Below are 27151 nucleotides of genomic sequence, written 5' to 3' on the forward strand. Positions count from 1 at the left end.
GCACTGTATAAGTGCAGTCCATTTTCCAATTATTTCGCTGTTCCCTTCAAATCTTTTGTTAGATCGAGACAATAGATTTTTTTTTTATAGATGAAATGAAAATATACTTTTTCAAAATGGAATGTTCATGTTCATGAATGTTTTTTTTCTTTTGATCGTTTGACCATGAAGTTTTTACGAGTGTATGTGAACAATTGCTTTGGCTTCGATATAAGCAAAAATGGAGGGATGGGTGTGTGACTACAGTATATGACAAAAGAAACAGGGTCCAAGGAATCCTTCCATCAACATGAACAGATTTTTTTATAGGTTCAGAGCAATAAATAGTTCCACTTTTGCCTCTGCAATGCTGTCCAAAACAAAGTTACAAGTAATATATTTCTTCTATACATGGCTAAATCATCTTTAAAATAATGTAATCTCTGTGGACACACAGTATTTGACACTACTGGTACAATTGTACACGTACTACCTCAGCACAGGAAGCACAGACAACATTTTTCTTTTAAAGAAAACAAAAACAATCCCTGTTTTGCCGACAGCAGCCGTCAGAAAGAAATTCCTGTAAAATGAGAAACGTCGTTTGTTACTGACGACAAGCTGCTTTTCTCTGAATACAACATGTTTTATGTACATAGTGGCTTATAATACAAACTTTCATTCAGCGCGGATACTGTAATAATAAATAAGACATGCACAGCAATAATGGAGAAGAGCTGGGCCGAGAGAGCATCATGCCTCTGTTTTTGCGTGTTTCCATACGTCGACGTGCTGCACACTTAAAACACACATACATACACACACACCTTTTCATCCAGTCTTTTGATTGCTTGTAAGTCAATGCTCATTGGATGTAAAATCAAATATCAGGGGAAATAGCCAGTTAAAGTCAAACGTGCCATCCCAAAAACAAACGGCAAGATGGCGTCCAAACGCGATGACCCAAACTCCAAAGTGCGTTTCTTCATGGCAAAAATATTACAGTATCTTATAAAACCAGTATTACATCATTCAAACAAGGACATGTGAGTGTATGTGTTCAAGACATCCTGTCATGTAATATTATGTGTCAAGTTGTCATCAAGTCGTGTGAAACATGTTCAGTGTGAAGACACTTAGGGCCCTATTTTGGCAGGCAAACTCCATTTGACAACGGCATGGTACAATCACCCCGAATTATTGTACAAATCTTTTGAACTGGTAATTTAATGATTATTTTAAAGGGTTGCGTGGTGGTCTCAATTTGGGTTGATCCGATTGGGCAAAGGAGCTATTTTTAGAGCAATGGCCATATTGCTTTTGGACATAACCCCAAGCGACCCAGTGAACAATTATGAGGCAAAACTTGTAAACCCACTCACTATTTATTCAAAAATGTATGTCATGGCTGTATTATGGTTAAAACGAAGCACTGCTGCTTTGGTGTCTCGGCAACAGCGAAGAGAGATTTCTTCATACAAATTCTGGGAAATGTGTCCACTGGGTTGAAGGTATTTACAGATGAAAATGTCACCAAAGACAACCTGTTCCACATTGTCTTTTTTGATTGGACCAACTTCATAAAGTGGCTATAGGAGATTGCACCAAATGCTCCGTAACGCCCAACAGAGAGTTTCTACATTTTCACATTGCACGTACTGGTAGGAAAGCCATTTTTCCAAAATGTCACTTATTGATCAGTGACACAGAAGAAAGTTTGCTGTGCTTTCTTAATGTGCAGTAAGTGGCCTGAATATTCTAGGAATTATTATTATTAGAACAAATACATTTGAAATAAGAACTGTTGTTTCCTTCAAAGAAAGAAAAGAAATCAGCTAAACCCATTCATCATTAACATACGTAACAGATGTACAGTCACACTGCGGAATCGTGCAATGGTGACAAGCAGAATGTACTGTATGAATGGGTGTGTTTGTTCAATGTACTTAATTATTATTTTTTACATCTTTTTTATGCACGGAAAGACACTTTTTAAATTTTGTTGTACATGGTACGTGTTAGAATTAGAAAGAATAATTCTTTCTATTCCAGAAAAAAAACAAAAACAAAAAAAGAGGCAAATGTTTGTAATCCAAACTTTAGAGATATGGTTCATCGTTTGATCAGGGATGTTTTTCTTCAATAATTCTATGTCTACCTTTATATATTTATTACCAGGTTCTGTGGCAATTAAGATTGAGAGCGTTAAACGCTCTAGTCAAAACATTCACTTCCAATCACCAAGAGACGGACAGTGTAGCGGCAAGTGCTAAAGTTTTTAAACGCCTTGTATGTAATAATGTAATTCAAAACAGTGTAATGTTTTGATTAACTCAAGATCTATATAAGTCACGATGGGCAGTACTTTTGGGTCAGCGAGCCATTCTCCGTTGTAATTTATACAAATCCGAATTGCCAGTCAAACACAATTTGTCGGCGTATTGCTCAAACGTCTCCACGTACTGTTACAGACTGGCAAAGTCCGCAAAAACTGTTACTCCCGTAGTGTCATTTAAATATCAACACCTGTGTTCGGAAAAAGGAATGACCTGCAAATATGGCCAGCCACATGGCACGTCGGATTCTTCATCATCAATTGAGCTTGACTTGTGCTCGCAGTAAATACTTTACGAGTCCCACTGAAGTCATGTGACATAGTCATCAAATGGTCATGCTGTGTTTGGTGTAATGATTTCAAGTCATTACCATGTGTAAAGTGATATCATCAAGTCTGGTGACATGTCCAATTAAAAATCACTTAAAAGTCCTCATCACTCAGGTCCTGTAACATATTTTTGATATGTTCAGAGTAAAGACTTCAGTCGCACACCGCTGAGGCTCGGCCCATTCATTTCTGTTCACTGTTGTGTCCCTTTTGTCTCAGCAGGACAGCAAAGTTAATTCCCACAAACACGAGACATTATTAGAAAAGCCAGGATGTCCTCTATTGACCACACTTGGACTTAGTTGGCTAGCTCTAATGACTCAAAATATATAGAGCAAAAACTAATGTCTTCTACAGTGGACACAAATGAATAGGCTGAGTCTCAGGAACATACGACAGTCAAAGGAAAGACACTTGTGAGTCTTCATCAAGTTGTATGACATGCTCAATGAAGACTGTTTGTTATCAAGTCTACAATGAATGTTTTGTTAGCTTAGTCTTTGCTGTTTTAAGAAAAAAAAGCAAGCTCGAGTCCAGTAGGATTTTTTGGGGAGTGCCCAGAGGAACCCCGTCATGCCGTTTCTGCTGCGTTGCACGCTAATGTCGAAAAAACAATTAAGTGCGTTCAACAGAACCCTGAAGACGTTCACACAGTTGTCAATGCACGCACGAAAACACACACTGTACACTTCACACGCACAAATGGTGACACTCATATTTCCATTAGTGCATAAAATAATCATAATCATAGAAAAGTACATGTTTAGGTCCAGCTTCCCCCCAAAAAGTCAAAAATACCCTTAAATCTAGTGTGGTGCAAAATGATAGTCCATTAAAACATGATTCATATTTTACCATCCTCCTGTCAGAAGGCACCTTGTTCTCCACTTTGCAAAATTATGATTGGGATGTAAATTATGTGGATGAGCTGCATTTGGCGAGCAAACTTAGCTTTTAGGACAGCCGTACGTGGGAATAGTTTAATGCCCAAGGGCCACCTGATAATGATTCTTTAAAAGGATGGACGGGCCAAGGGAAAAAATGCATGTTGAAGAATTAATTTGAATGTATGGCGTCAATGGGCTTGAATGAGTTATTTGATCAAATTATGAAAATGGTTGATTTATATATATATTATCAGAATTTCTGCCTAGAGTTTTCTGTGTTCATGTAGTCTACCCAATTATTTCACTAATGTCACAAATTATTTTCTTTTTTTTAATAATTTTTGATTTTACTATTTTAAACATTTCAATCACGCATCATTTAATGGCGTAAATAAATAATAAAATAAAAATATCAAACTTAAAATGATGAATATTTCAGATTAGTCCTGATGATGTAAAAACTCGGTGCTTTTAACTAAAGAAGGCCTGCAGGCCATACTTTACCTCACCTTTTATGTAGAATGTCACATTAGCGCATTAAACATCACTAGTCATGAAATTCTAACTATGTATCATAGTTACAATATGCATTTTGCATAAGAATACCACATTCAAGCTAAATACGAAGGATTAGTATCCTATTTGTAATTACTGACCGATTAGCCGCTTGTGTAATAAAACGACTCTGTTTTCCAGAATGCACACCGTATGACATCATGGTCATAGCTTAATCTCCTTGCTTGGCAACACAAAGTGTCTCATACAAAAAAAAAAAAAAAAACATTGAATACATCACTATGCTTTTGTATACCTTTGGATAACTTGATAGATACAAATACTGTATATATAGTATACATCATGAGCCAGCTCATCCAGCTTTTTGATGGACTTTTGTAATTATCTCTTCCGACTTGAACCTGTCATTTGTATTTGTGTTAGACTTCTCGTTGATGATGTTTGTTTTGACTCGGTGTGTGCCAGAATTCTTCTCTTCTTGTTGTCATGTTTGTCTTGTTACTTTTCCTCAGGGTTTGTCTTTTTGACAACTTGGCATGTCGATGTTGATCTTCAATAGTGCGTGGAACGATACAGTGGTCACTGGATTTGAGTAGCGGATTGGCCACTGGAAAGAATTTCCCATTAGAGTCAAATAGTTTTACGATATCGTCGTCAAGGAGAAATGTTTGGATGGAAACGAGGGAAGAGAGCGTCTTATGACGCGCACGCTCATTCACCAGCCACACAAATGTTTGTGCACATTTGGTAATGTTTAGCTGAATATTGAGCCTTGTATTAAGACGTTAAGCCAACAATGTCAAAGAAGGCCAGCGTATCAACATTTTTATCGTTACTTCGCCGTTGGCCTCTTATCCCATGCAAGCATGAAGAAAGTTTACAAAGTTGGACGCCGGACTGGAGAAACCCTCCTTTTTTAGCTTCGTGTTGACTAGCAAGTACGACAAACACGACACGGATGAATTTAAACATTTGCTGAAAGCGAGAAACCTGGGCGACGTTGATTTGGCAACGGTAGCACGCTGGCTGGTGTTGATACACTATGATGATGCATTGAAAAAGTGAATATGATGATTTGGTAAAGCATTTTAGACAACAAATGGTGTAGATAAAGTGCACCCAATTTATTATTACGATCAAATTGGAGTTTTCATTTGTTGGACTTTTTAATTTAATTTTATTTTTTTGGCTAAATTACCCTGATTTGAATGGATTCGAGATTTGGTGCTTAAAGCAAACAGCTATTGCGGATATGGGACATGAGTCTCGGCCTTAATCTTTGTCTTGGTGCTTGTCTTCCTGTATATCATAGTGAAGAATTAAACGACCCTTTCAGTTCATAACAAGAGGGATGCAGAAACCCTGTGAGCCAACACCACATTTTCACATAGCACAGAGGTTTAAAACAAAAAAAAAATCCACCTCCTCACGCTCAGCAGCAATTGCAAAAGTCATGCATGGCTGTTGAAAGACACAAAGTGCCCAAAACTAACTATAACGCCCCCAACTGACCACTCCTGGAAATTGTCAGATGAATATCCCGTTAGTCATGTCCAAGCATCATGCGCATCAGGCATCGTTGTCCCTTCTCAGTAATGTCTCTGCATCCTTATACGTGCCAAGACAGGTGGCTCTAGCCGCAGGGAAAGTTGATATGAAAGTAACACAGGCTCAGTAATTTCCTCTTGCCTCCTCTCATTTGTCGCCGTCTAAGCATGCGGCCGTTTTGATACACCTGCACTTGCCCTCCGCCCCTCTTCCTCTTCCCTCTGAATACTGCACCCCGGTGGCAGGCGACAAGGTGGGGCGCCGCCCCCCAGTGGCCAACGCCGAGATGGGCCCGCGCCCTAGCTGGCCGACTCCTCACACCACGGTGCTGATCCGACTCACCGGTTTGGACTTGGGCCCGGGCCCGCCGGCCGCCCCCGGGTGCGGGGAGAGCGGCGGGGCGGACGGGGGCGGCAACGGGGAGTGCGGCGGAGGGGGTGGGATGGAGGAGAGCGGCGGGTACTGGGGAGCGTAGGGCTGCGACAGCGTCTGGGAGACCAGGCGCGCCGAGGGGGTCTGAGGCGGTGGCGTGGAGAAGATGAAGTGGGTGGAGGGCGAGCTGGCGGGGGAGGGGCTTAGCGGGGAGTGGACGGCGTGGTTGTGAGAGTGAGCGTGCGGGTGGGGCTGCGAGTGCGAGATGGTGAGCGGAAGCTTGCCGCCGCCGCCCGGCCGGAAGTGTCCATGTGCTGCAGTTGGGGTGAGGGGCGAGTGCGGGGACAGCGGCGGGGGTGTAATAAAACCCGAGGCGACGTTGTAGCGCTGGTGCTGGGCGGCGGCCTGCTGGATGCGTTGCTGCTGCTGGACGTGAGATGGGGCGCAGCTGGACGGCACTTGGCGCCGCGGGACAGAGACCCTGTGCATGAGGGGATGGTGCTGCGCGGCGCTTTGCATGTGGTATCGGTGATGGTGGTGGTAAGGTGGGGGCGGAGTCTGTTGCGGCTGGTGCCCGCCGACCCCGCCTCCCCCACTGTTGCCGTGGCAATATTGGGCGTGCAACGCTTGGAGCTTGGAGGGCGCCCCAGCCGCGCCCGCTCCCACGCCAATGCCGCCCGGGTCCGACTGGCCAAGGTTGGGAGATGGGGAGGGGCATGGGGAAGGGGAGGAGGGGTGAGCGATGGGAGGATCGGGGGCAGGGTAATGAGGTGGAGAGGATATCATCAGGGGACTCGGGGGGCACTGTGGCGTCGGCGACGTCATCGTCAGGGGACCAGGAACTTTCCCTCTGCGGCTGCCGAAAAAGTTCCCCAGCCGGCCCGCGCCGCCCGGCCCGACCCCCATCGCCATCCCTGCGCCGGCCCCAGCCCCGCCCCCGCTCGTGAGCGGGGACGCGCTTGGCCCGCCCTGGTTGTGACAGAGCCCCGGCCCACCGCCCATCCCCGTACCGGGGCTCTGAGTAGGGCGGTGCGGCCGGTAGGCTGCTGGAGACGAGGGTGCCATCATTGGGCTGTAGGCCAGAATGCCTCCGGGGTGGTATTGCTGGTGTGGCCGCGGGCTGCTGATGATGGAACCCTGATAGGATCGTCATTTCACAGTTCAGCATTTTCCAACTTTACATTGTATATACCGGTGGTTCTCCATCTTTTTTCAGTTACGTACGCTGCTTGTGAATAATGGTTTCAGCCCGCTACCCCCTAACGAATGCAAAGCAGTTTTGGTTGAATGAGAAGCAAAAAAAAGTCTTGAAACAGAGTACCGAGCCAACCGTGTTTGATTTAATGGGCTTTGGAACCACATCGAAGTCTTAACTAGATGTATTTTATTCAGCAACTCCAGAAAAGAGATTGTGTAACACTCGTCAGCCAAAATCTGTGACACTAATGACATTGCGCATCCATATTAAATGTGACAAAATAAAGGCATAGAACGTTGTGTAATGAAATGTCACTATATTAAAATTCAGCAATACGTTGCTTCATGTTCCAATTCTTTTGACATTACATTAGATTTGCTGATAGCTGAAGAAACGGTTCCAATTTCATGTAACCCCACAGGTACTTGTACTCCTATTTGAGAACCACTGGTATATACTGTGCTGCAGACATTTTTAATAAATAGTACAAATGGGGCGGAATTGTCTCATTTCAACTCACTTTACACTTTTGTGTTTACACCCGTTCATTTTACATTTCAAATAGATATTTTGTAGCTATGTTACTCCACATATTATTAGAGTACTTATATTAAACTGAAATGACATTAAAAGATGAAAGCACATTTTTATGCTCTTGAACAAATTAACAGCAGGGCTTCTAAAAATGCATTACGGCATACGAAACACTTCTTAAACCAATCCAATAATACATAAAAACAAGCAACTGATCACATGCAACATGCAATGACTTCGCCCTTACTTCCATTGTGCTGTCCAGTGAGCCCACGCTGTTCCGACGACCTCGCTTTCCTGTTGGCCAATCAGAATGAAGCAACAGTTAAAGTTGTCCTTCAGGGAGAGGAGCAGCATAATATATATAGAGCATTATAACGTAATGCTCCCCAAATAACAATTTGGGACATGGGGTAAAGTACTTGTTTGTAGTATTAGTACTACTTGACGAATGAAAATGTGGAATTTTTGGTGTGAATTTTTGGCATTGGTTGTAAGAGGCTAAACAGTTATAGTTAAAATACCTTGATTATCGAGGTAAAATATCTGTCAAAAACGGTAGGAATTACAGGATACAAATAAACAAAATCTTTTTTTTTTTAGATATTTTGGTAGTTTACTGTAAAGATAAACAGAACCGTTCAAAAATGGAACAGCTTGAAAAAAATGAATGTATGAATTTATTTAGGAATTTGGGAGTATTTTAATTATGAAAATAGAATTTTTGACACAGGAATAATCTGGACAATTTAAAGTCGGAGTGTCTTGAATAGGTTAAAGAAAAATGAAGAAATTACAAGAGAATGATGAATAGCTTATTTATTTGTGGGCTTTTCATGGTAAAAATGCAGAAGACTGTTTTTTTTTTGGTAGAGAAAATTCAAAATTGCTTACTACAAGGCTAAGGCTTAAAAGTGTTAATGAGTTAATAGTTTGGCTAAAGCCAATTCCTACGAGGAGATCCGAAGAGGAAGCTGTGCTGACCGCTGTCCGACAGGTCTCTGAGGGAGGAGCTGAGCGCCGTGCGTTTGAGCCCGTCCACCGAGGCGTACGTGTCGTCCAGGCTAGGCCGACCCAGGGTGCCGTTCATTGCCTCGCTCTTGGACGGCCCCGCCGGTGCCGCCCCGCCACCCGAACCGCCCGCCATCAGCGCGGCGGGACGCATCACACCCTTCTGCTTCTCCAGCTCGGCTGTGAGGCGACAAGACAGCGGGTTTACCCAAAAGTGCACGTGCAACACAATCTGCCAGCAACAGCGTATACTACATATATCTTTAGCCCTGTATTACTTTTAGCAGATTTCTTCTTCTAAAAGTGGTTTATTTAATCGTTGCGATTTTTCAGACAGCTACCAGAACAAGTATCAACTCTTAAGTAGTCACTGATACAAATACCAGCTAACCCCAGGTACTTTTGAGACCTAAAATTCCCCAATGAACATCAATCCATCCATCCATTTTCTAAAGCAATTATTGGACTTATTGATTTGTCAAGTGTAAGCATGTGTGCTTTAGAAATGCTAAAACCCTTCCATGCTTCCATTTAGGTTTGTCTCGGACAAGCAGAGGTGATTTCCCCCACTTACACTCCACCCGATATTTCTCCATGTCTTGCACCTCAGCCACGCTCTCCCTCAGATCCGATGTGAAGCGAGCACGGTCCTGCTGGCTCGGCGCCGTGAACACGATCAGGACCTTCCTCTCGCCCCCGGGGTTGGCCGACGTCAGTTTGATGCCGTGAGGGTAATCTGGGACGACGCGGTAAAATACAAGCTCACTAAATAACAAACATGTAATCCATTAATGGCAGAGGCTCTTAAGACTTTGAAATATCGAGGTGCGACTTTTCCCGCCTGAAGGAAGCCTGGACCCAAATAGTATGCTTATTTTATAGACCGTATTTTTCCAACTACATTTTTTTTTCATAGTTTGGGGGGGGGAATTTATGTATTTAGTGTAGCCACAATAACAAAGATGCATTCTATTGCTGTCCCACGAACTTATGAACGCACTTAACAATGAACTGATGTGGGGAGTAAAGCCACCGGTGGTCATTTTACATTGCCACAATCACTGACATTTTTTTTTTTAAAGCACTGTTAGCGATACAGGTTTTACGCCAGGATCATTGTTGTGTACTAATTGGAGCATCTCCAAAAAACTTCAGCTTGCATAAAACATTCAAAGGAAGCAAAGTAAGATGGCTGCCACAATGTCACGTGACGCTATGGTGTTAGAACAGTGGTTCTAAAATGGGGGGACTGGTACTCCAGTCCCTGGGTTTTTGAAAACCAGTCTGACACTTTATTATTTTTTGTGAACAAATATTTATTATTAATGAATTTAATGATTTATTTTTGTGATCAGATCTCCACTGTAATCGCAAGAGGACTCTTTATGTGGACAGATATTTATTTATAATTTTTTATTGACAGCAGACCCAACATTTAATGTTGATTTTTGTTTGTGGACGAATATTCATTAATAATTAAATTGATGATTTATTCTTGTGAACAGGTCTCTACTTCAATCGCAAAAGAGTACGCTTTATGTTTAATATTTTTCTGCGGACAAATATCTATTCATAATTATTTCTTTTGAGAGCAGGGCCAATACTATGTTGATTTTTTTTTTTGACAAATACTTATTTATAATTAAGTTATTTCTTTTTGATAACAGATCTCTTCTATGATCCAAAAGGTTCTAACATGTAATAAATCGTGTTTTTTCTATAAGCCCAAAATACTTTGCACTGGTTATGGGGTACTTAGCTGAAAACGTATTTCACAGGGGGTACATCACTGAAAAAATGTTGAGAACCACTGTGTTACAATATAAAGTTATGTGCATATAAATCCATGCGTTGGCATTCTTCTGTATTTTCGTTAGGTAGTGTAATGCCATTTTTCAATCTACCATAAAAAGAAATATTTTGCTCTAGTGGACATTTCCACTGAAAGGAAATTGCCTCAATACGTTTAGAACCGTGACATGCTTGATGTTGTAAAGCAATCGAACGCAATAACAAAAGGACACATTTGAACATCCTGTCGAGGTTGACTTACATTATGGAGTGACTTACTGTATAGTCAGTAAAATTTGGTTATTCTGGTTTAAATAACATTACATAATCAAAATAAATCTACCTAGAGTTTAGTTGGGGCCAAGTCCCTATCTCGGATAAAAACCACGAGCGTACTGTTAATCTTTAACGTCAAAATATCTCAATTTCACTTGCAACATAACAGGAAAGTGAAAAAGCCATTGATGGTGTACCAAAACGTGTCTTACGTTGCATGCTCATGGTTGAGGTTGGAGATGGAAAAAAAAAGGCTCTTACAAGTGTTCTGGAAGGTGTGCACCTGCATGTCCACCAGAGGGAATGATTGTCGGAAACTGTACGTCACGGACGCCTTCTTCTTTTGGAAGATTTTGGTCACCTGAAAAGGTAGAGGAGGACAAATATGTAGATTTCAAAAGGAGACACTTTTATGGATGAAAAATGATAAGACATTTTTACTAGAGTTTGCAAAAATGCTCACTGCTCACTCAAATTGAGTAGTGAACTGACATTTGGAAAAGGAAAGTCAAATTTGAATTTTCCGAATTTGACTCAAATGAATCATAGTACCATATTTTCCGCACTATAAGGCGCACCAGATTATAAGGCGCACCCTCAATTAATGACATATTTGAAAACTTTTTCAATCACAATATAGTAATCCTCAAAGTAATAACAATAATAACTCAAATAATAACTCTAAACTCTCAACAGCATAATAACTGAATGTCAATATGACCAACCTTGTTCAACTGTAAACACACAAAAGAAACAGGTAAAGCTTACTTTATCACTTCATTCCCCATCTACGAATCCCAATCTCAATATTGATCCATATATAAGGCGCACCTGATTATAAGGCGCACCATCAACTTTTAAAGAAAAATTATGGCTTTTAGGTGCGCCTTATAGTGCGGAAAATACGGTATATTGTCATCAGGGAGAATGTTTGTGCAAGTTTGAGCCAGCTAATGAAGATTGTATTAAAGTTAAGATATCAGTCACTAAAGGCCATCTTGGAAGCATAAAAACGTCTGTTGTTGCTTCACTAGCTAGTCCGATGGACTAATTTTTCAGACACATATCTATATGCAATTTTAAAAAGTCAATCATTCATATTTTGGAAAAATATGTCTTGAGGACTGGCGAGATAAAACTTAGTTGCCTTTGCTGGAACAGCAAACTTTGCAGCTTAACAGCATCTTGTGCAAAGGCTGCTTGGCTTTAGGAAGGATAAAGTGGTGCCTTTGATCTCCCGTGGGAGAAGCTCCTCAGGCTGTGTCGATTGCTCCAATAAGCGAAGAAATGCAAAAACACAAACACAATCATACAAAAGAGCAATCGCTGAGTTTTACTCGATTCGGTTTTGAAACTACAGTTGTAGTTAAAAGGTAAAAAAAAAAAAAAAAAACGTAACACCATCTGTTATATTGGCTCATCTGCTGGAAATTTGCATCACTAACGGCATCCGTACAAGCTTACAATTTGAATTACGCCAAATTGAAATCTTTAGTAGGGTGAAAAAAAAAAAAAATTAACGTGACGGCATGTAATTCATTCGATTACATTTTGAACCTTTTGGTTGCTGGGAAGTGAAAGTCAAGGTGTTGGGAGGCTATTTTTGTCGAAATCTCAAAATTGACATCAGTCAAAAACTCGGATTTTCGACAGTAATTCAAATCTAATCTGAAGTGCATCAATAACTCGCATTTTCTCTGCACATGGTGTCTTACCATCAGCAAATCGTTGAACAGGAACACCTCTCTTTGGTGGACGCCGCTCCTCTGTGCTCGGTTGGGGTCGGGAACCTCAAATAGCTGGCAGCAGCACACCAGCCGGCGGTGAGGCAGTGACAGAACCTGGCAACGGTTTGGCAATCATTCAGTCACTAGAGACCACATTTCGAGGCCAACGCAGAAGACGGGAGGCTCTTACCGGCTTCTTGCCCACCACCATCCTCTCCACCGCCTGCACCTGAGATACGTGGTCGTCATTGGTCCTCAGCTCCCATTTCTGGATCCTTCCATAGATGGACACCAGAAGATCTCTAGGAATGTCCTGTCCGTTGTCCACACCTGGAGGTAAAAATCAATTCACATGGAGATGCGTGACGTGTGAGTGGAGAGCAGGTTGGTGGTCCGCTTCAAATCTACGGTGCTCAAAGGATGACATTCGGACACATCTGCTATGAACTTTCTGAATGACTGTTCATCACTGGGTCACCTGTAATTTTTCATTTTTGGGGAGGTGGGACCAAATTAACCAACATCTTGGTTAAAATGACAAATTTTTATCAGTTGCCACCGTCACCAAGATATACTGGCAGAAAAGACTACATTCTGCGTAAATCGTTTTAACCAAAGAATTGGTTCGACACATAACTACCAACTAGATTGGTTACATTTGAAATGTAACCAATTTTTAATCCATTTAACGCACGACGCATGAAATAATGATGAATACAAAAAGTAATCACAATTTTAATCAATTTAATAAATGTGATCAATTTTAAATGTAACCTATTTTTTGGTAAATGTCACCATCTTTTTTAAGAGTGTAGACGTACAACAAATGTCAAAAATGAAGAGCGACTTACCTCGCAGGTTCTTGATGAAGTCGTCCAGTTTCATCTTCCTCTCGGGCTTCACGTTGGGGCTGTACATGTCCGTGTTCAGAAGAATGATGGCAAAGGCCAGGATGAAGATGGTGTCTGGATTTTGGAACTGCCGTATGAGCACCGGGTTGCACACGCAGTAGCGCTGACTGCAAGGGCAGAGCGTGGACATCAGTCAAACTCCATTGGGCCGTCGAAGGACGCCGACCTACCTGAAAGCCTCCACCAGCCGCTCCACCCGCTGCGCTTCACCCTGAACTTTGATCTGAGCTTGGAACTTCCTCAAGGCGTCATCCAAGTCCATTCCCGAGAAGTCCATTTCGTCCAGGACACAGCTGAACACACCATAGGCACAGACGCTAATAAGCAGGCACACGGCGAGGTTATGACGACAGACAGAAACGGGAGAACGCCGTCCTCACTCCAGCACATCCTTGTTGAATTGCTGCCGGCTGCCCAGGAACTCGCCGATCATCTGGCGGCTCAGACCCTTCCTCTCCAAGATGAACCTCGCGATGCCCACCGGCGTGTCCGAAACAAAGCCCCTCTCGATCAGGTACTGGATTCCCTTCTCCGGCTTCCTGGCGACCAAAAAGAATAACTTTGTCATGAATGTGTGACGGCCATGTCTTTTTTTTTCTGATAGTTTGTGGCACAAGATAGTTTTCCACCTAGAAAACTGTCATTTGGAGAGTCACTAATGAACCAAATCGTTTTGGTCATTTGGAAGGGTCCTGGGTGTGCTGGAGTCTATCCCAGCAGGCGGGTTGCGTCCTGAACCAGCCAATTTGTGAAATGTTGATTAAGCGTCACTATTCAACCAATTATGTCTCAGTGGGTGGCAATTTTGCCACTTTCTGTCTACTGAAAATGACTTAGGGTAATGACCAATCACAGCTCAGTGAACTATACACATTGCATTCAAAATCAAAGGAATTTCCATAATTTGTAACATAATGCCACAGGGTTTAAGGTATGTATATTTTACAAACACGAAAAAAAAATGAAGTCTTAATTGAAACTCAGAAATGTGTTTGAATTTGTACCATATTTTGGTAAATCTTAATTTTGTCTTCAGAATTTACTTTTCAAAGAACCCAAAAGACGTGTTTTCCTTTGCAAGAAATTGAGATTTCACAGATTTCACTAAACGAGGCAATATTCCCCGAATTTTAAGCCTCAAAAGTAAATATTTTGACTTCTTTTGTCCACTGAATGCAAGCTGAATAGTATTATTTAGAATCATCATATGACATATTCAAATATCTACTTTGACTTGGGTAAGCATTAATCAATGCTGGTTACTGGTAAACAGATCATAAAAAAGTGTGTTTTGTGCACTGTCCATTTTAATGGCTGGAAATGAGAAAAAATGTAAGAAATTAACTCATCGATTGAGATCAAATAACGGATCATCAATTCTACAACAAATGTTTAGTTGCAGCCCCACTTTCAGAGAAATTTCATTTTCAATGAACCTAATCTCCTCACTTGTTGAAGAGGTTGAGTCCGATGCGGTAGTGGCGACGCTGGACCACGTCGTTGTTGAAGGCGGGCGAGTCCCAGCTGTGGCGGCTCTCACGCTGATAAGTCTGCTTGACCAGTGCCGCCGCCGCCGCCGCCGCCGGCTCGCGCAGGCTGTCGCGCGACGACGATCCCGAGCTGCCGTTGTTGACGGTGGTGTCGTCGTTGGAGTTGGTGGTGGTGGAGTTGACGCTCTCGTTGTCGCCGTCCGAGCACAGCAGGTGGTGGTGCAGCGGGTGGTGCAGGTGCGGCTGGTGGTGCAGGTGGTGCAGGTGCTGATGGGCGTCCGCCGAAGATGACAGCGGAGACGGAGTGAGCGACGGCGGGATGGGGGACAGCGGCGGGACGGGCGAGGGCAGCGGCGACGACGGGGGTTCCGGGTAGGCGTGCGGGAGGTGGTGGTGGTGCAGGTGGTGGTAGTGATGCTGGGCAAAGTGCGGCACGTACGGCGCACCGCCATGATGCATATACGCCATGTGATTGTACTGCGGGTGGTGGTGCAGGACGGTAGGCAGGTGGGGGACGGGCGACGGGTGAGGGTGCTGAAGCGGGTGAGGCAGCACGTGGGGTGGCAAGGTGCGAGCCGAGGGGATCGGCATGGCGGCGGGGGCCGAACCCCGAGTCTGTCCCTGCGCCATCACTACCGAGCGGCCGTTTGGTTTGTGTTTGATTGTCCCCTGCGGAGATTCCGCCTCGCTACTGGCTGCCCCGCCTCCTCCGTGTTCTTCCTCTCCGCTCTCGCCTTCTCCCCCTCCGCTTTCTTCTCCTGCTCCTCGCTCCGCGGCGGCCGGCTCCTGCTCGTACACCAGACGCCCAATGGAGCCTCGTTCAGACCTGAAGATAAGAGATAAACCGATTGTTTTTTTCATGGCCGATACCACATCGATTATTTGTAGTTTTTCGCTAAATTAGCATAAAAAAGTACAAGTTCCAACTCACACTTTGTTGAAATATTCTTAAGAATATTTATTGAATAACTTTCTCGTTTTCAAATGTGTAGGATTTAAAAACAAATTTAATTTAGTCAATTCAAATTCTTAGACATAATTCAGGGAGGTCCCACTCCCAGGGTCATCAGAATCATCCCTATAGTTTTCTACAATAAAGTTTCACTTATCTGAAGGATGTTCCCAGGGTCAAATTATTCTCATGCAGATAAGTGAAAAAAGTCAAAGAAATATTTCATTGAAAACAATTTTAAATGGGTCTAAAATTTGCCATTATTTTTAAATACAGTACAGACAGATGCTGATATTCGGCAAAATGTTGAGTATCGGGTACAGGAATGAACATAAATTTACCAACTGTATGTCTTGATATCGCGAATCAATTAAAGCACATGGGTGGATATAGGATTTAGGATAGATATATAGATCGACTCCAAAAAATACAATGCACCGAACCAACAGTAACAAAGCCGGCGGGCTGGAGTAGATATGTCCAATTTTTGGGATTAGCGCTCATTACAGGATGGTCGAGACTACACGTTGACCTCTGATTGCTGTCACTCACCTGTCACTCATGTCGACCGAGCTGTCGCTGGGCGGTTCGATGGTCAAGACAGGCAGGTGGCCTCCTGCAGCGGGTCTCCCCCGGTGCTCCCCCCGACACTCAGTGCAAGGGGTGCTGCTCCTCCGGCTGGCGTTTCCACTTCTTTCCGTCTCTCGGCTGTCCTCCCTCACGCTGGCGCCCCCCCAGTACTCTGTCTCGGAGCTGGAGGCCGGGCATGACAGCGGCGAGGAGGGCGGGCGGGAGATTGGCGAGGACGGGAGGCAGCCGTCATCCATGTAGAGTGTGACGTCGCTGAAGGAAGTGGCCGTACTGTCCTCGTGCATGGCGGCGCCGGAGGCCCCCCGTCCGACTTGGCCTACCTGGCCCACCACCCTGCGGGAGGAGGTTCCACCCCAGGAGCGCTCCCTGTAGTCTTCCTCCTCCTCCTCTTCCTCCTCCTCGTCCTCCTCTTCCTCCTCCTCATCACCCTCCTCCTCCTCTCCCTCTCCTCCTGCCTCCTGGGAGTCGTCCCGACCTGATTGGCAGGTGAGCGAGTCGTCCATCGAGTCTGCCAGCGACTTGACCTGACAGACGACCACACACACACGTGCACGCACACACACACACACACACACACACACACACACACACACACACGCATTGCTATGTGTATTGTAGGCAAACAAACGTTTCCAGATTAAAAATATGGATCAAAAACAAAGAATAGATAAAATGCTAACATGCTGGCAGTTGACATGTTAGCATATACCAGGGCTTCTGTGTGAGGCGGGTCCCCCTGGAGCGCGGATTACCTCAGAGAAAAGGCTTTGTTTTTGTCACGTTAAGTATAATTGCAATAAAATAAGAATTTTCATGTCTTTTCTTTTTGTCACCTTTAGGCACCTTAATGCACTTGGTTATTTTTTTCTGTTTTAGACTAAGCTGTAACCTGTATAAAAACACTGTAAAAAATAATGAAAAGTTGTTGAAATTTGATTTCATTTCCTTTGTTTTCTTTTGTTAATGTTAAAAGGATACAGGTTTAGCTATAATTATACAACATTTTTAGATAATAATCTTATTTTTAAGTCAGCACGGTTGGAGGGGGGGAATTTGGCATAATATAATTGAGAAGCACGGGCATATAGCAAGACAGCCATTTGAGTACAAAAAACTAAGAGGGCTTTATAAGGTTCTACATTTTGCCCAAGGTCATGGAGGATTCGGATTAGAATGGCTAAAATGATAACACTGAGCAAGATAGCAAGTCAAGCACAAAATACTCTGTAGAACATAATAAATTACCCCGTAGCCAGGCACTAATTAAATAAAGATTTGGGAACTTTCTAACATGCTTGTACTTGATATGTTAACACATATCAAGACAGCAAATTGAGTAAAAAAAAATGACTTTTACACATAAATCTCCATACAGCTCGTCACAGATGAAAGCGTATAGCCTGAGAGTTGAGTGGCAGGGGAGGCAAAATTGACAAAATGCCCTTAGATTTAAGCAAAAGTGCCTTCATTTGAACAAGAATGTGTATTAGCGCTGTTAGACTGCTTCACTCCACATTAGCACTAAGTGGGGGAGTGTTGACGGGCATCATGCGCAGCTGGGAAGTGAAACGTGAAGCACCGAGGCCAGAAAAAGTGAAACGCGAAGCGGCGAGGGAACACTGTATTTGTAAATAATAATGATAACAAAGTCAGATTAATGATGATTTTACATACAATACAAATGAGATTTGATCAAATGCAATTATGCTAATAGCTGATCTTCTAGTTTACATCAGTTCCATTTACATTTAGGCTGGTATTATTTTAAGACAGAATAGAATAGAATAGAATAGAATAGAATAGAATAGAATAGAATAACAAGCTAAAAGTCGATACCTGCTTGGAGAAAGAGTCATCCATGTCGCCCGTATTCTCGGCCTCCTGCGGACCTGAATACCCTTGACCTTGCGGTTGACGCTCATCAAAGGAGTACTGGACACACACATACACAGCAAGATGACAGACTGCATGTGCGTGTGCGGGTGTGTCTGGTTTGTTCATGTGTTCATACCTGCATTCTCATGTTAGACAAAATAATGCGTCGTGTCATCCGGCTCTCTGAGGCCGAGCTGCGAAGCCTTTGGAAGTTCTTTTTCATGCGGTACTGCCGGAACGCCGTCTGAATGGTCCTGGCCGCCCGTCGCGATACAAACTGGCCGCCGTACTTCCTTTCCAGCATCTCAACCTGAACAAGGAACGGCTCATCAGAAGCCTTTCAAATGGTGTGGGCACATAGAGCAGTGTTTTTTTCAAATCGGGGTAAGTGAAGCCTCTTCAGTGGGTACGTGACATTTTACCAGGGTTTAAGCAGGTATCGACAAATCTACCATTTGAAACGTCATAATGCAGTGAATCAACCTATTGCTAAACAGCAATTCTTTTATGGATAAATATTCTCATTAGTATGGCAATTTTTCAGCAGACAGACCAGAAATAAAACAAATGATACGCCACGATCTTGCTTCTGGAGTTGCCAATTAAATACGGCTGTACTGTACTTCGAGATACCACGACAATTGAAGTTGCAATGTTTGATGACTTAAAGATGGACGGGAAGTCAGTTTTAAATATTATATACACTGATAGGGCTCTGCTTTGCGGAAAACATATTTCAAATCATTATTTGAAAAAAAAAAAAACATTGCCTTATGGGTCAAGGGATTGGGTGTGTCACCTTCTTGTCCTGGAGGTCTGTGGAGAGCTCATAGCTGTCAGAAAGGGCCTTGCAGCGTTTGCTCTCCTCCTCCTCTTGCTTGCGTAGTGCCAGGCTGGCAGGCTGCTGGCGACTTCGCTGAGCCCACGCCAAGCTCCCCGCACTGGGCGTAGACACAGGCGAGCTTTCCTGTTAAACAACACCTGCCCAGTCATATTTGAAGCAAATAACCTTTTGATACACAAAATCATACAGACCCAGCCTCTTCATTTGTGTCCACTGTTGTGTCCATTATGTCTCAGCAACTTTAAGCACCCCCCCGCCCCCAGCCTCTTCATTTGTGTCCTCTGTTGTGTCCATTATGTCTCAGCAAATTTGAGCAATCCCCGCCCCCCCAATACGTGAGGAATCATTGGAAAGGGCAGGATGTCCTCTATTGAGCACACTAGACTTAGTCCGGTCGGTCCAATGAATCAAAATATATAGACTAAAAACAAATGTCCACTACAGGGGACACAAATGAATAGGTTGGGTCTCATGGTACGCCGAGCTAGAAACTACCTGTGCGTGGGAGGCTCCTAGGGGCCCACTGGAAATGCTGGTGCTGGAGGCGTATGGGTGCCCAAACAGTGTATCTGGAAAAGGGAGTGCCTCCGGACACCGCGGATCACCTTCCACACTGAGGATAAATGCAGGAGTGGTCAATGCTAGCTCCAGAGATGCCATCAACGGTGTGGGTGCGTGTTAGTATCATCGCAATCATTATTATTATCATTTTCAAAGACCCGTGAAGATGGAACTGAAGTGAGCGTGGGCACGGCCAAGCTCACACAAACACACACACATGCGCACGCATGCACACAGTTGACTCATGCTGAACAGCAGTGCGTGTCATTGTGGGGGTATCTGCATTGTGTGTGTGTTTGCGTGTGCATGTGGGTGTACAGTGTGTGAGAGAGATCCAGCATGTATCTATATAAGATTTGGTTTCTCCCCTTGCCTTTTACATGACCTCGCCTGAGCCATGTAAACATTTTTTGACAGTGTGAAACTCTCTAAATTCTCTCGAGACCCAGCCAATTTGATTGAGTCCACTATTATGTCTATTTTGTCTCAGAAAGACAGCAACGTTAATTCCAAACATAAGGATGTCCTCTACTGAGCACACTAGGATCTTTTAGAGTAGGTTCGTTGAGTCAAATGACATTTACTAAAAACAAATGCCCATTATAGTAAACACAAATGAATAGACTGCCTCTCAGGAGGATACGTTGTAAAATGTCAACAAGATCAGTCGTTACACAGCCTGCTGTTGGGCAAAACTCTCCTGAGTCATATTTTATTCTATTTCATATTTTAAAAAAATACATATAAATATATATATTATTTGGGGAGCGAAGTGGGGCGAAGCTTTGAGTCGCCATTATTCTGTTACTCATGGGGATTTCTTTCAATGGCCAAAGTTAGATCATTTGGTAAGTCCTTTAAAAGGACTCACATGCTTACAAAGCGTCTCAGCGTTCTTGTATTGTTAGGGCAATAGTTTTATTAATGTGGTGTCATTTTCTGTCATGTTTCTAAAAGTTACATAAAAGTTGCATTGTGATTATTGCACGGTGAAAGAGTGGTTAGCACTTCCAGCTTTGGTCTTACTGTGTGGAGTATTCATATTTTTCCATGCCTGTATGGTTTTTCTCCAAGTACTCTGGTTTCCTCCCACGTTTCAAAGACATGCATGGTATGTATATTGGACACTCTGAATTGTCATTAGGGATGTTTATGAGTGCGAATGGTTGTGTTAGTAAACCCTGCGATTGGCTGGCAGCCAGTTCAGGGTGTAATCCCGTCGACTGCCTGATGACAGCTGGCATAGGCTTCGGCATGCCCCTGACCCTCGTGAGGAAAAGTGACTAGGATAATGAATGGATGGATAGGTTGCAAAAATATGTGTGTAGAGAGGGCCAAATTGTCTGATGTTTGTAAAAACATACATTAGGCCTGCTGTCACTTGACTGTTGTTCATAAACTCCAATTGAATTGTTTTTGATGTTTACAAATCCACATACTTTAGGCTAATTGATGCTTATAAAATACACTAACAGGGTTCATTGTAGACTTTGTGGTTTTTATAAACACGTATGGAAGGTCCATTGAAGACTACAACTATAAGAGGTTTACAGAAACATATTCTTTACATAAACTTCTTTAAAGACCAAATAATTGCCTTTAAAAACATGTACTTTATGCTCAACTGTCTTTGATGTTTTAGTCCATAAAAAAAAACAAAAACAAACTTAGGTCTGATGATTAATCTCAATTGTTTGGCATTTCCAAAAACATTCATGAGCTTCTTTCAAGTAGATTGCACATGCATATAGTTTTACATATCAATAAATATACCAGCAAGCCTCGTGCTCGTGTGCCCGGTGGGCTCGCCACGCTCTACATTCCGACACAACGGGGACTCTGACAAATGTGTGTCAGTGAGCCACCGCTTTGTGGGCTCTGTGTGTGTGTGTGCGTGTACGTACTCGCAAACACCAACCAAATGCCATTGGACCCGGAGGTCTTATTCCTCTTTTCCCGCACCCTGCAGATGGTCCACAGAAGCACTCCTCCCTCTTGTGTTTTTATGATAAAAGATAGTGTGTGTACTGCCCCTTTGAAGGCAAGCAAGAAAGGGTGTGTTTGCATATAAGCCATGGAAACAAAGAGCAAACCAAAACAAGAGTCTATGATTACTCATCGCTGTAGTTCAGGGAAAACTGTGTAATAGTTTTTTGTTGTTGTTTTTTTTTTCCCCTGACTTCAAGTCTTGGGTAGCAGACGCCACTTCTCTCTAAATTTTGTGCCTCAAGGAATCGCTAGCATCTGGATCAAATGTTTGAAGTGACAAAAAGTGCTGAACGGTAAGTGCCAGAGGGCTGCAGCTTTCAAATATTTTGGTTTTGAGATATCCATCCATTATTGTAACTGTTAATCCCGAGACAAGGGTCGCGAGCATGCTGGAGCCTATCCTAGCTGTTTTGGAACAGTAGGCTAGTTATACCCATAGACCCATACTCTATCACACGCAAGACAATTCAATGTCCAATATACTGTACCTGCCATGCATGTTTTTGGAATAAGAGGAAACCGGAGCGTCCAAAGAAAATCTACACAGGCATGGGGAGAACATGCAAACTCCACACAGGAAAGCTAGAGCCGGAAGAGAACCCACAACTTCCGCACCGTGAGGCAGACGGGCGGTCTACCGCAATTCTGCCGGTATTCCCACTGATATAGAATTATCGCATATTCAGATTTAAAATACATGCCTACTTATATTCTTTCCTGTTCAAGAACAATTATAAGCACGGAAGACAACAAAACAAATTTACATCTAATTATTAATATAATATTCATATTATTCATATTAATTAATATTCATATTTTTAGATTATTAATATTTTTACCTTACAGTAAATTCCAACAGTAAGCTCTGCAGGAGCTTGAAAATCATCCTAATTTAAATAAGATATTTTTGGGAGGGAAGCGTCGAACACGTCCAGGATATTGGCCAGTGAGGACTGGACTTTGACATCTATGCTCTGTCTGGATGTTCTACAGCTGGTACTACTGCTGATTGAGGAGGTTCAAAAATCCCACATGTGGATATGTGTAGTGTCATGCTTCATGTATTGTGGTGGATGTTCTAAATCTGAATGTTTTGATAACGGGAGAGGTTCTCGTGGTTCACAACAAGGTTGCAGATGTAGGATTTCAGAACATCTTACTTTCTGTAGGTGAGGATGTTGTACACTAGAGGTGATCGGAGAGGTTCCAGTGTTCCACCACAAGGTTGTGGAAATGGGTATTAATAAAGTTGGAGAAGCTCTATGAGTCTAGTTCTATAACAGATTCTAGTGATGATCAAGTAGGTTCTGGTAGTCCAGGACAAAAATGTCGATGTAGAAACTCGAAAGGTTATAGAGTTTACGACAGGTCAAGATGTTTCTACACCAATTTTGCAACTAAAGAATTGTAAATTTGGGCATTAAGGGTTTTTGTTCGACAGATGTAGAGGTTCAGGTAGTCTCTTATTATCCTTATAATTGCTGTAAGTCTTTTAGTATTGTTATTATGATTATAGCTCTGATTAGAATCAAAATCACACATTTTTTTTTCCATGTCTTGTTTTACATTTGACTAAGTGTCTCTTTGCACAGTGCTATAAATAAATCCACCCTGTCGTCTGTTGCAGACGGGAGCGCCGCCAGAAGCCCACCTGCTGCTCTGTCATTGGCTGCTGAGTTCTGGAAGTGTGAAAGAGGTGGAGCCAAAGAAGGTGTTTGGAGTTATGTGCGTGGAGGAAGAGTAGCAGGTGTGGAGGACAAGTCTCAGATGGTTGACAGGCAAGGAGACAATGAACATCAGTTCCTCACCTCGTGGGCAACTATGTGATTCTCAGTGTGTGATTCTCAGAGTTATTTTGGAAGCGAGTGTGTTAAGACAAAGTGATGAGATGCCGACTTTTTCAACTGCTAAGTTGACAGGTACAGCGCAACACATTCAGAAACTTGAGACATCCTACACGGAAGAAAGCTGCTAAGTCATTTAATGCGTGATATGTAGACGCATCACATAAAAAGCTATTTTTTTCCCCCACTTAAGTGAAAATAAATGATGCAACACGTGATACCATAAGCAATCTCATCATCTGCAAACCAGAAAGTCAAATGAGAAAATGACACGATACATAACACAACATGACAAGCCTTTGAGACCATGACGCAACTCGCTAGTTCGTCTTCCGTCAACCAGGAACTCATCCGTCACAACACAATGGATGGATGGACTAAATATAAGGCTCTGCCGAACTACAGACATCAACCGATATTTTCCAGTGATTTTAAATTTTTACCTTTACGTATTCTAACGATTCACAGAAGTTGTATAAATGTAACGCTGGTGTCATTTCATATCACATATACAGTAGATCCATAAAAACCCTTGTATACTTGAGTATATATTATGGAATTTGTTGATTAACTTATTTTGCAGACATTCCATTCAAAACAAAGCAAAGCTATTTTTTACAAGCAATTTTTAGGTGCCTTTAAAGAACAATCATAGTACACAAGATAATAAAACAGGTTTCCACTGAATAATATTGTGTCCTTTTTTAGATTTTACTTAAAATTTGAACTACATAAAAGGCTACCAGCAGATTATTTCACTCTCTAGAAGCCTTAGTGAGAATTCACACAGTATCTCCTCATTTGGTTTGGTGACGTCAAAAACAGAGTAGGAGATCTAGCTGGCTAAAAGAGCACAAAATATTGAAATTGCCCGTCACTTCTCAAAATACCTTGAATGACTTGTGACTTAAACAAATTTAGTACACCATAAAAGGATGCTGGATTTGTCCCTAGTTGCTTTTTACAAAAAAATGTCAGCATGGGGGCTTTGGAAAGTCGCCAGATTTGGCGAAAAAGTCGCTAAATTGGCATCACTCCTCTCGCCAGCCAAAATGGGATGTTTGCTGCTGGCAGCTAAAGCTGTTTGCATCGAATGCTGCTTCCTGCTACTAGCTGCTAGCATTGGGAGTTTCTGCCAATCACATGAGGTGCAGCACAATAACATGCATCCATTTTCTATAGCCCCTTATCCCAGGGCACAGAGGGACAAACGCTCCCAATCTCACCTAAGGACGATTTAATGTGTCCAATACACCTGCCATGCATATTTTTGGAGTGTGGGAGGAATCCGGAGTCCCTGAAAAATGATATGCTTCCAGGATCTACTTCAAAGATTGTAGTATAACAAGAACAACAACAAATGTGACTAGCTGGTTAAGGCACTGCCCAACACATACAAAATCTTAGGTTATACTCCACCAATCAGGAAGTACACATGGCGCAACACAAGACAACGACAACAAAGTTGCAATGCAGTACTGCTGTACTTGGACTATCTATATGCTTTGTTACCATCTTGCTCAGCCAACATGCTCTCATGCATGCGCACACACCAAATGAGCAACTTCTGCTTTGTGGGGGTGTTTGAAACCCACAAAACACGAGACACACACACACACACACGCACGCGCACACACACACACGAGTTCTCTCCTCACTGCAGTAAAATTGTTCATCATGAATCTGGGATCTGACGTAACAATCCTCCACCATCTGCCCACAATCCTCTGTGCACGCGCATTTTCAGATAGTGTGTATAGAAAAGTGTTGTTAGCATTTTGCCGCATCATCTAGAAAGCGTTGACAGAAAGTGGTTGACTGATCAAGACAGCTGTATAATTCTAGTGACGAGATGATATCAATATGACTAAAAAGGCATGACTGAGGACTATAGACATGATGGTATAAACATGATAGTACCAATTTGACTGAAAGAACATAGTTTTTAACTTCTTGAAGGATGTTCGTTATCACTTTCTTTCAAACCGATACGAGTATTAAACTGTTGAGTAGTCTATGATACCCACACCGAGTAGTACATGTCCTACTAGTACATTTGATTAGGGATAGGTGAGTACCGATACCAGTTGTCGTATTAGGCCAATACCAGACCTTACTTCAAGGTGACAGCCCCCCTACCAGTATCGTTTGCCCTCTTGTGGGGGTTTTGAAAATGAGGAACTCGAAATTAAAAAAAGCAAAACTGCCCTTACTTTCATTCAAAACAATTAAACTCAACACAATTTACTTTAGTCATATTCATACGGATTGTTAAACACACATATGTCTTTTTGACATAGATCTTACTCCATAGTTTGGTAGATATGGGTGAGGACTGATACCAATTATAGGTATCAGGCCATTACACATGCCCTTTTTCAAGGTATCTGTATTTGAAATGGCAGCTGATACTCATATTGGCCGATCTCTTGGAGCGGTTTGACAACCACAAACAGGAAATTACAAATTACAAGAAAAGAAAACTGCCATAACGTTCATGTTTCTTTTTGTTAGCAAAATGCTACTGTCTCTTGAGACCCCGCCTCTTCATTTGTGTCCACAGTTGTATTCATTTTGTATTAGCGATACAGTAAAGATAATTGCATCCCAACCAAACACATGAGACACCATTGAAAAGGCCAGGATGTCCTCTACTCAGCACATGGGGACTTACTGTAGTAGAGTAGCTCCAGGAAGTCAAAAGATATAGCCCAAAAACAAATGTCGTGTCTCGCAAAGTCATTGCGCAAACAAGAGTTGTATTCAAAATACTTTGCACTCGCAAGTTATCATTTCATAAAATCAACACATACAGTATCTAGAGTTGTAAAATCGCTATCAGACTACAGCTTTTTGACAGCAACCTTACTTCATACCAAACACTGAGATTCCATGGCTTCAGCTCAATCATTTTCTTGTTGTTGGGTTTTTTTTTTGTGTGTATGTGTCTATGACATCCAAATATATGATGAAACAAATCTGATTCGTGATATGAAAGGGGACCACTGACATTATAGTTCTCAATGGTAGTGAATAAGTTACTTGATTTTGACCTGGATTAGTTTATTTTGTTGGGAAAAAAAGAAAAAGGATTGCGAGCCATTCATCATTAAGCTATTGTTTTTGTATATCCTTGTGACATCTCATTAGTGTCCACTGCTGTGTCCATTTTGTCTAAGCAAGACACCAGGTAGTAGGATAACTGCAATCAAACAATAATAGACCAAAAACAAATGTTCACTACAATGGGCACAAATAAATAGGCTGTCTCTAAGGATATGGTATTTTTCTTAAAATTTCATAAATGAATGATGTATTTCAACTCCTCTAATAGTAATTTCTACTCCGTTATCAAAAGAAAGCGGTCAATTCTAGTATCGGCTACCATCATGAGTGCTGATACCTTGAAATAAAATCGATACCAATTATTGGGGGCATAATGGTAGCGCCACAACTCAGTAGGCATGATCTAACTAAATTACTAAACCACACGATGGTACCAGTATATATAAACGAGCATGATGGACGTTCCAGTCAGCAGGTGCGTTGAAGCTGAAATGTCAAAACAATTACAAGGTACACAAATGGAG

At 42.4% G+C, this 27151-nt stretch overlaps 1 protein-coding gene and 1 long non-coding RNA gene across 4 annotated transcripts in view; one reads left to right on the forward strand and one right to left on the reverse strand.

Moving 5' to 3' along the window:
• Positions 1–284: 284 nt before the first annotated feature.
• Positions 285–27151, reverse strand: part of LOC148427256 (IQ motif and SEC7 domain-containing protein 1-like) — a 39535-nt gene continuing 12668 nt past the window's right edge. For 2 of the 3 annotated variants that reach the window (XM_088408518.1, XM_088408519.1), the window contains exons 2-17: positions 19663–19780; positions 19123–19290; positions 18460–18633; positions 18285–18380; positions 16410–16972; positions 14865–15731; positions 13796–13954; positions 13586–13708; positions 13356–13522; positions 12695–12834; positions 12493–12618; positions 11039–11138; positions 9285–9446; positions 8684–8890; positions 7947–7996; positions 285–7104 (exon numbers count right to left, since the gene is read on the reverse strand). In XM_088408518.1, the coding sequence (XP_088264644.1) occupies positions 5911–7104; positions 7947–7996; positions 8684–8890; positions 9285–9446; positions 11039–11138; positions 12493–12618; positions 12695–12834; positions 13356–13522; positions 13586–13708; positions 13796–13954; positions 14865–15731; positions 16410–16972; positions 18285–18380; positions 18460–18633; positions 19123–19290; positions 19663–19780 (4414 nt within the window). In that variant the 3' untranslated portion in view covers positions 285–5910. Of the gene's footprint in view, positions 7105–7946; positions 7997–8653; positions 8891–9284; positions 9447–11038; positions 11139–12492; positions 12619–12694; positions 12835–13355; positions 13523–13585; positions 13709–13795; positions 13955–14864; positions 15732–16409; positions 16973–18284; positions 18381–18459; positions 18634–19122; positions 19291–19662; positions 19781–27151 lie in introns of all 3 variants that reach the window. The other variant, XM_088408517.1, reaches the window with a different exon arrangement.
• Positions 21970–23779, forward strand: LOC148427257 (uncharacterized). Its single transcript, XR_015864874.1, has 2 exons — positions 21970–22368; positions 23345–23779. It is a non-coding gene; the product is annotated as an uncharacterized LOC148427257 (long non-coding RNA).

Source organism: Hippichthys cyanospilos, chromosome 2, assembly GCF_059441005.1.
Source record: "Hippichthys cyanospilos isolate Australia breed blue-spotted pipefish chromosome 2, RoL_Hcya_1.0, whole genome shotgun sequence".
NCBI lineage: Eukaryota > Metazoa > Chordata > Actinopteri > Syngnathiformes > Syngnathidae > Hippichthys > Hippichthys cyanospilos.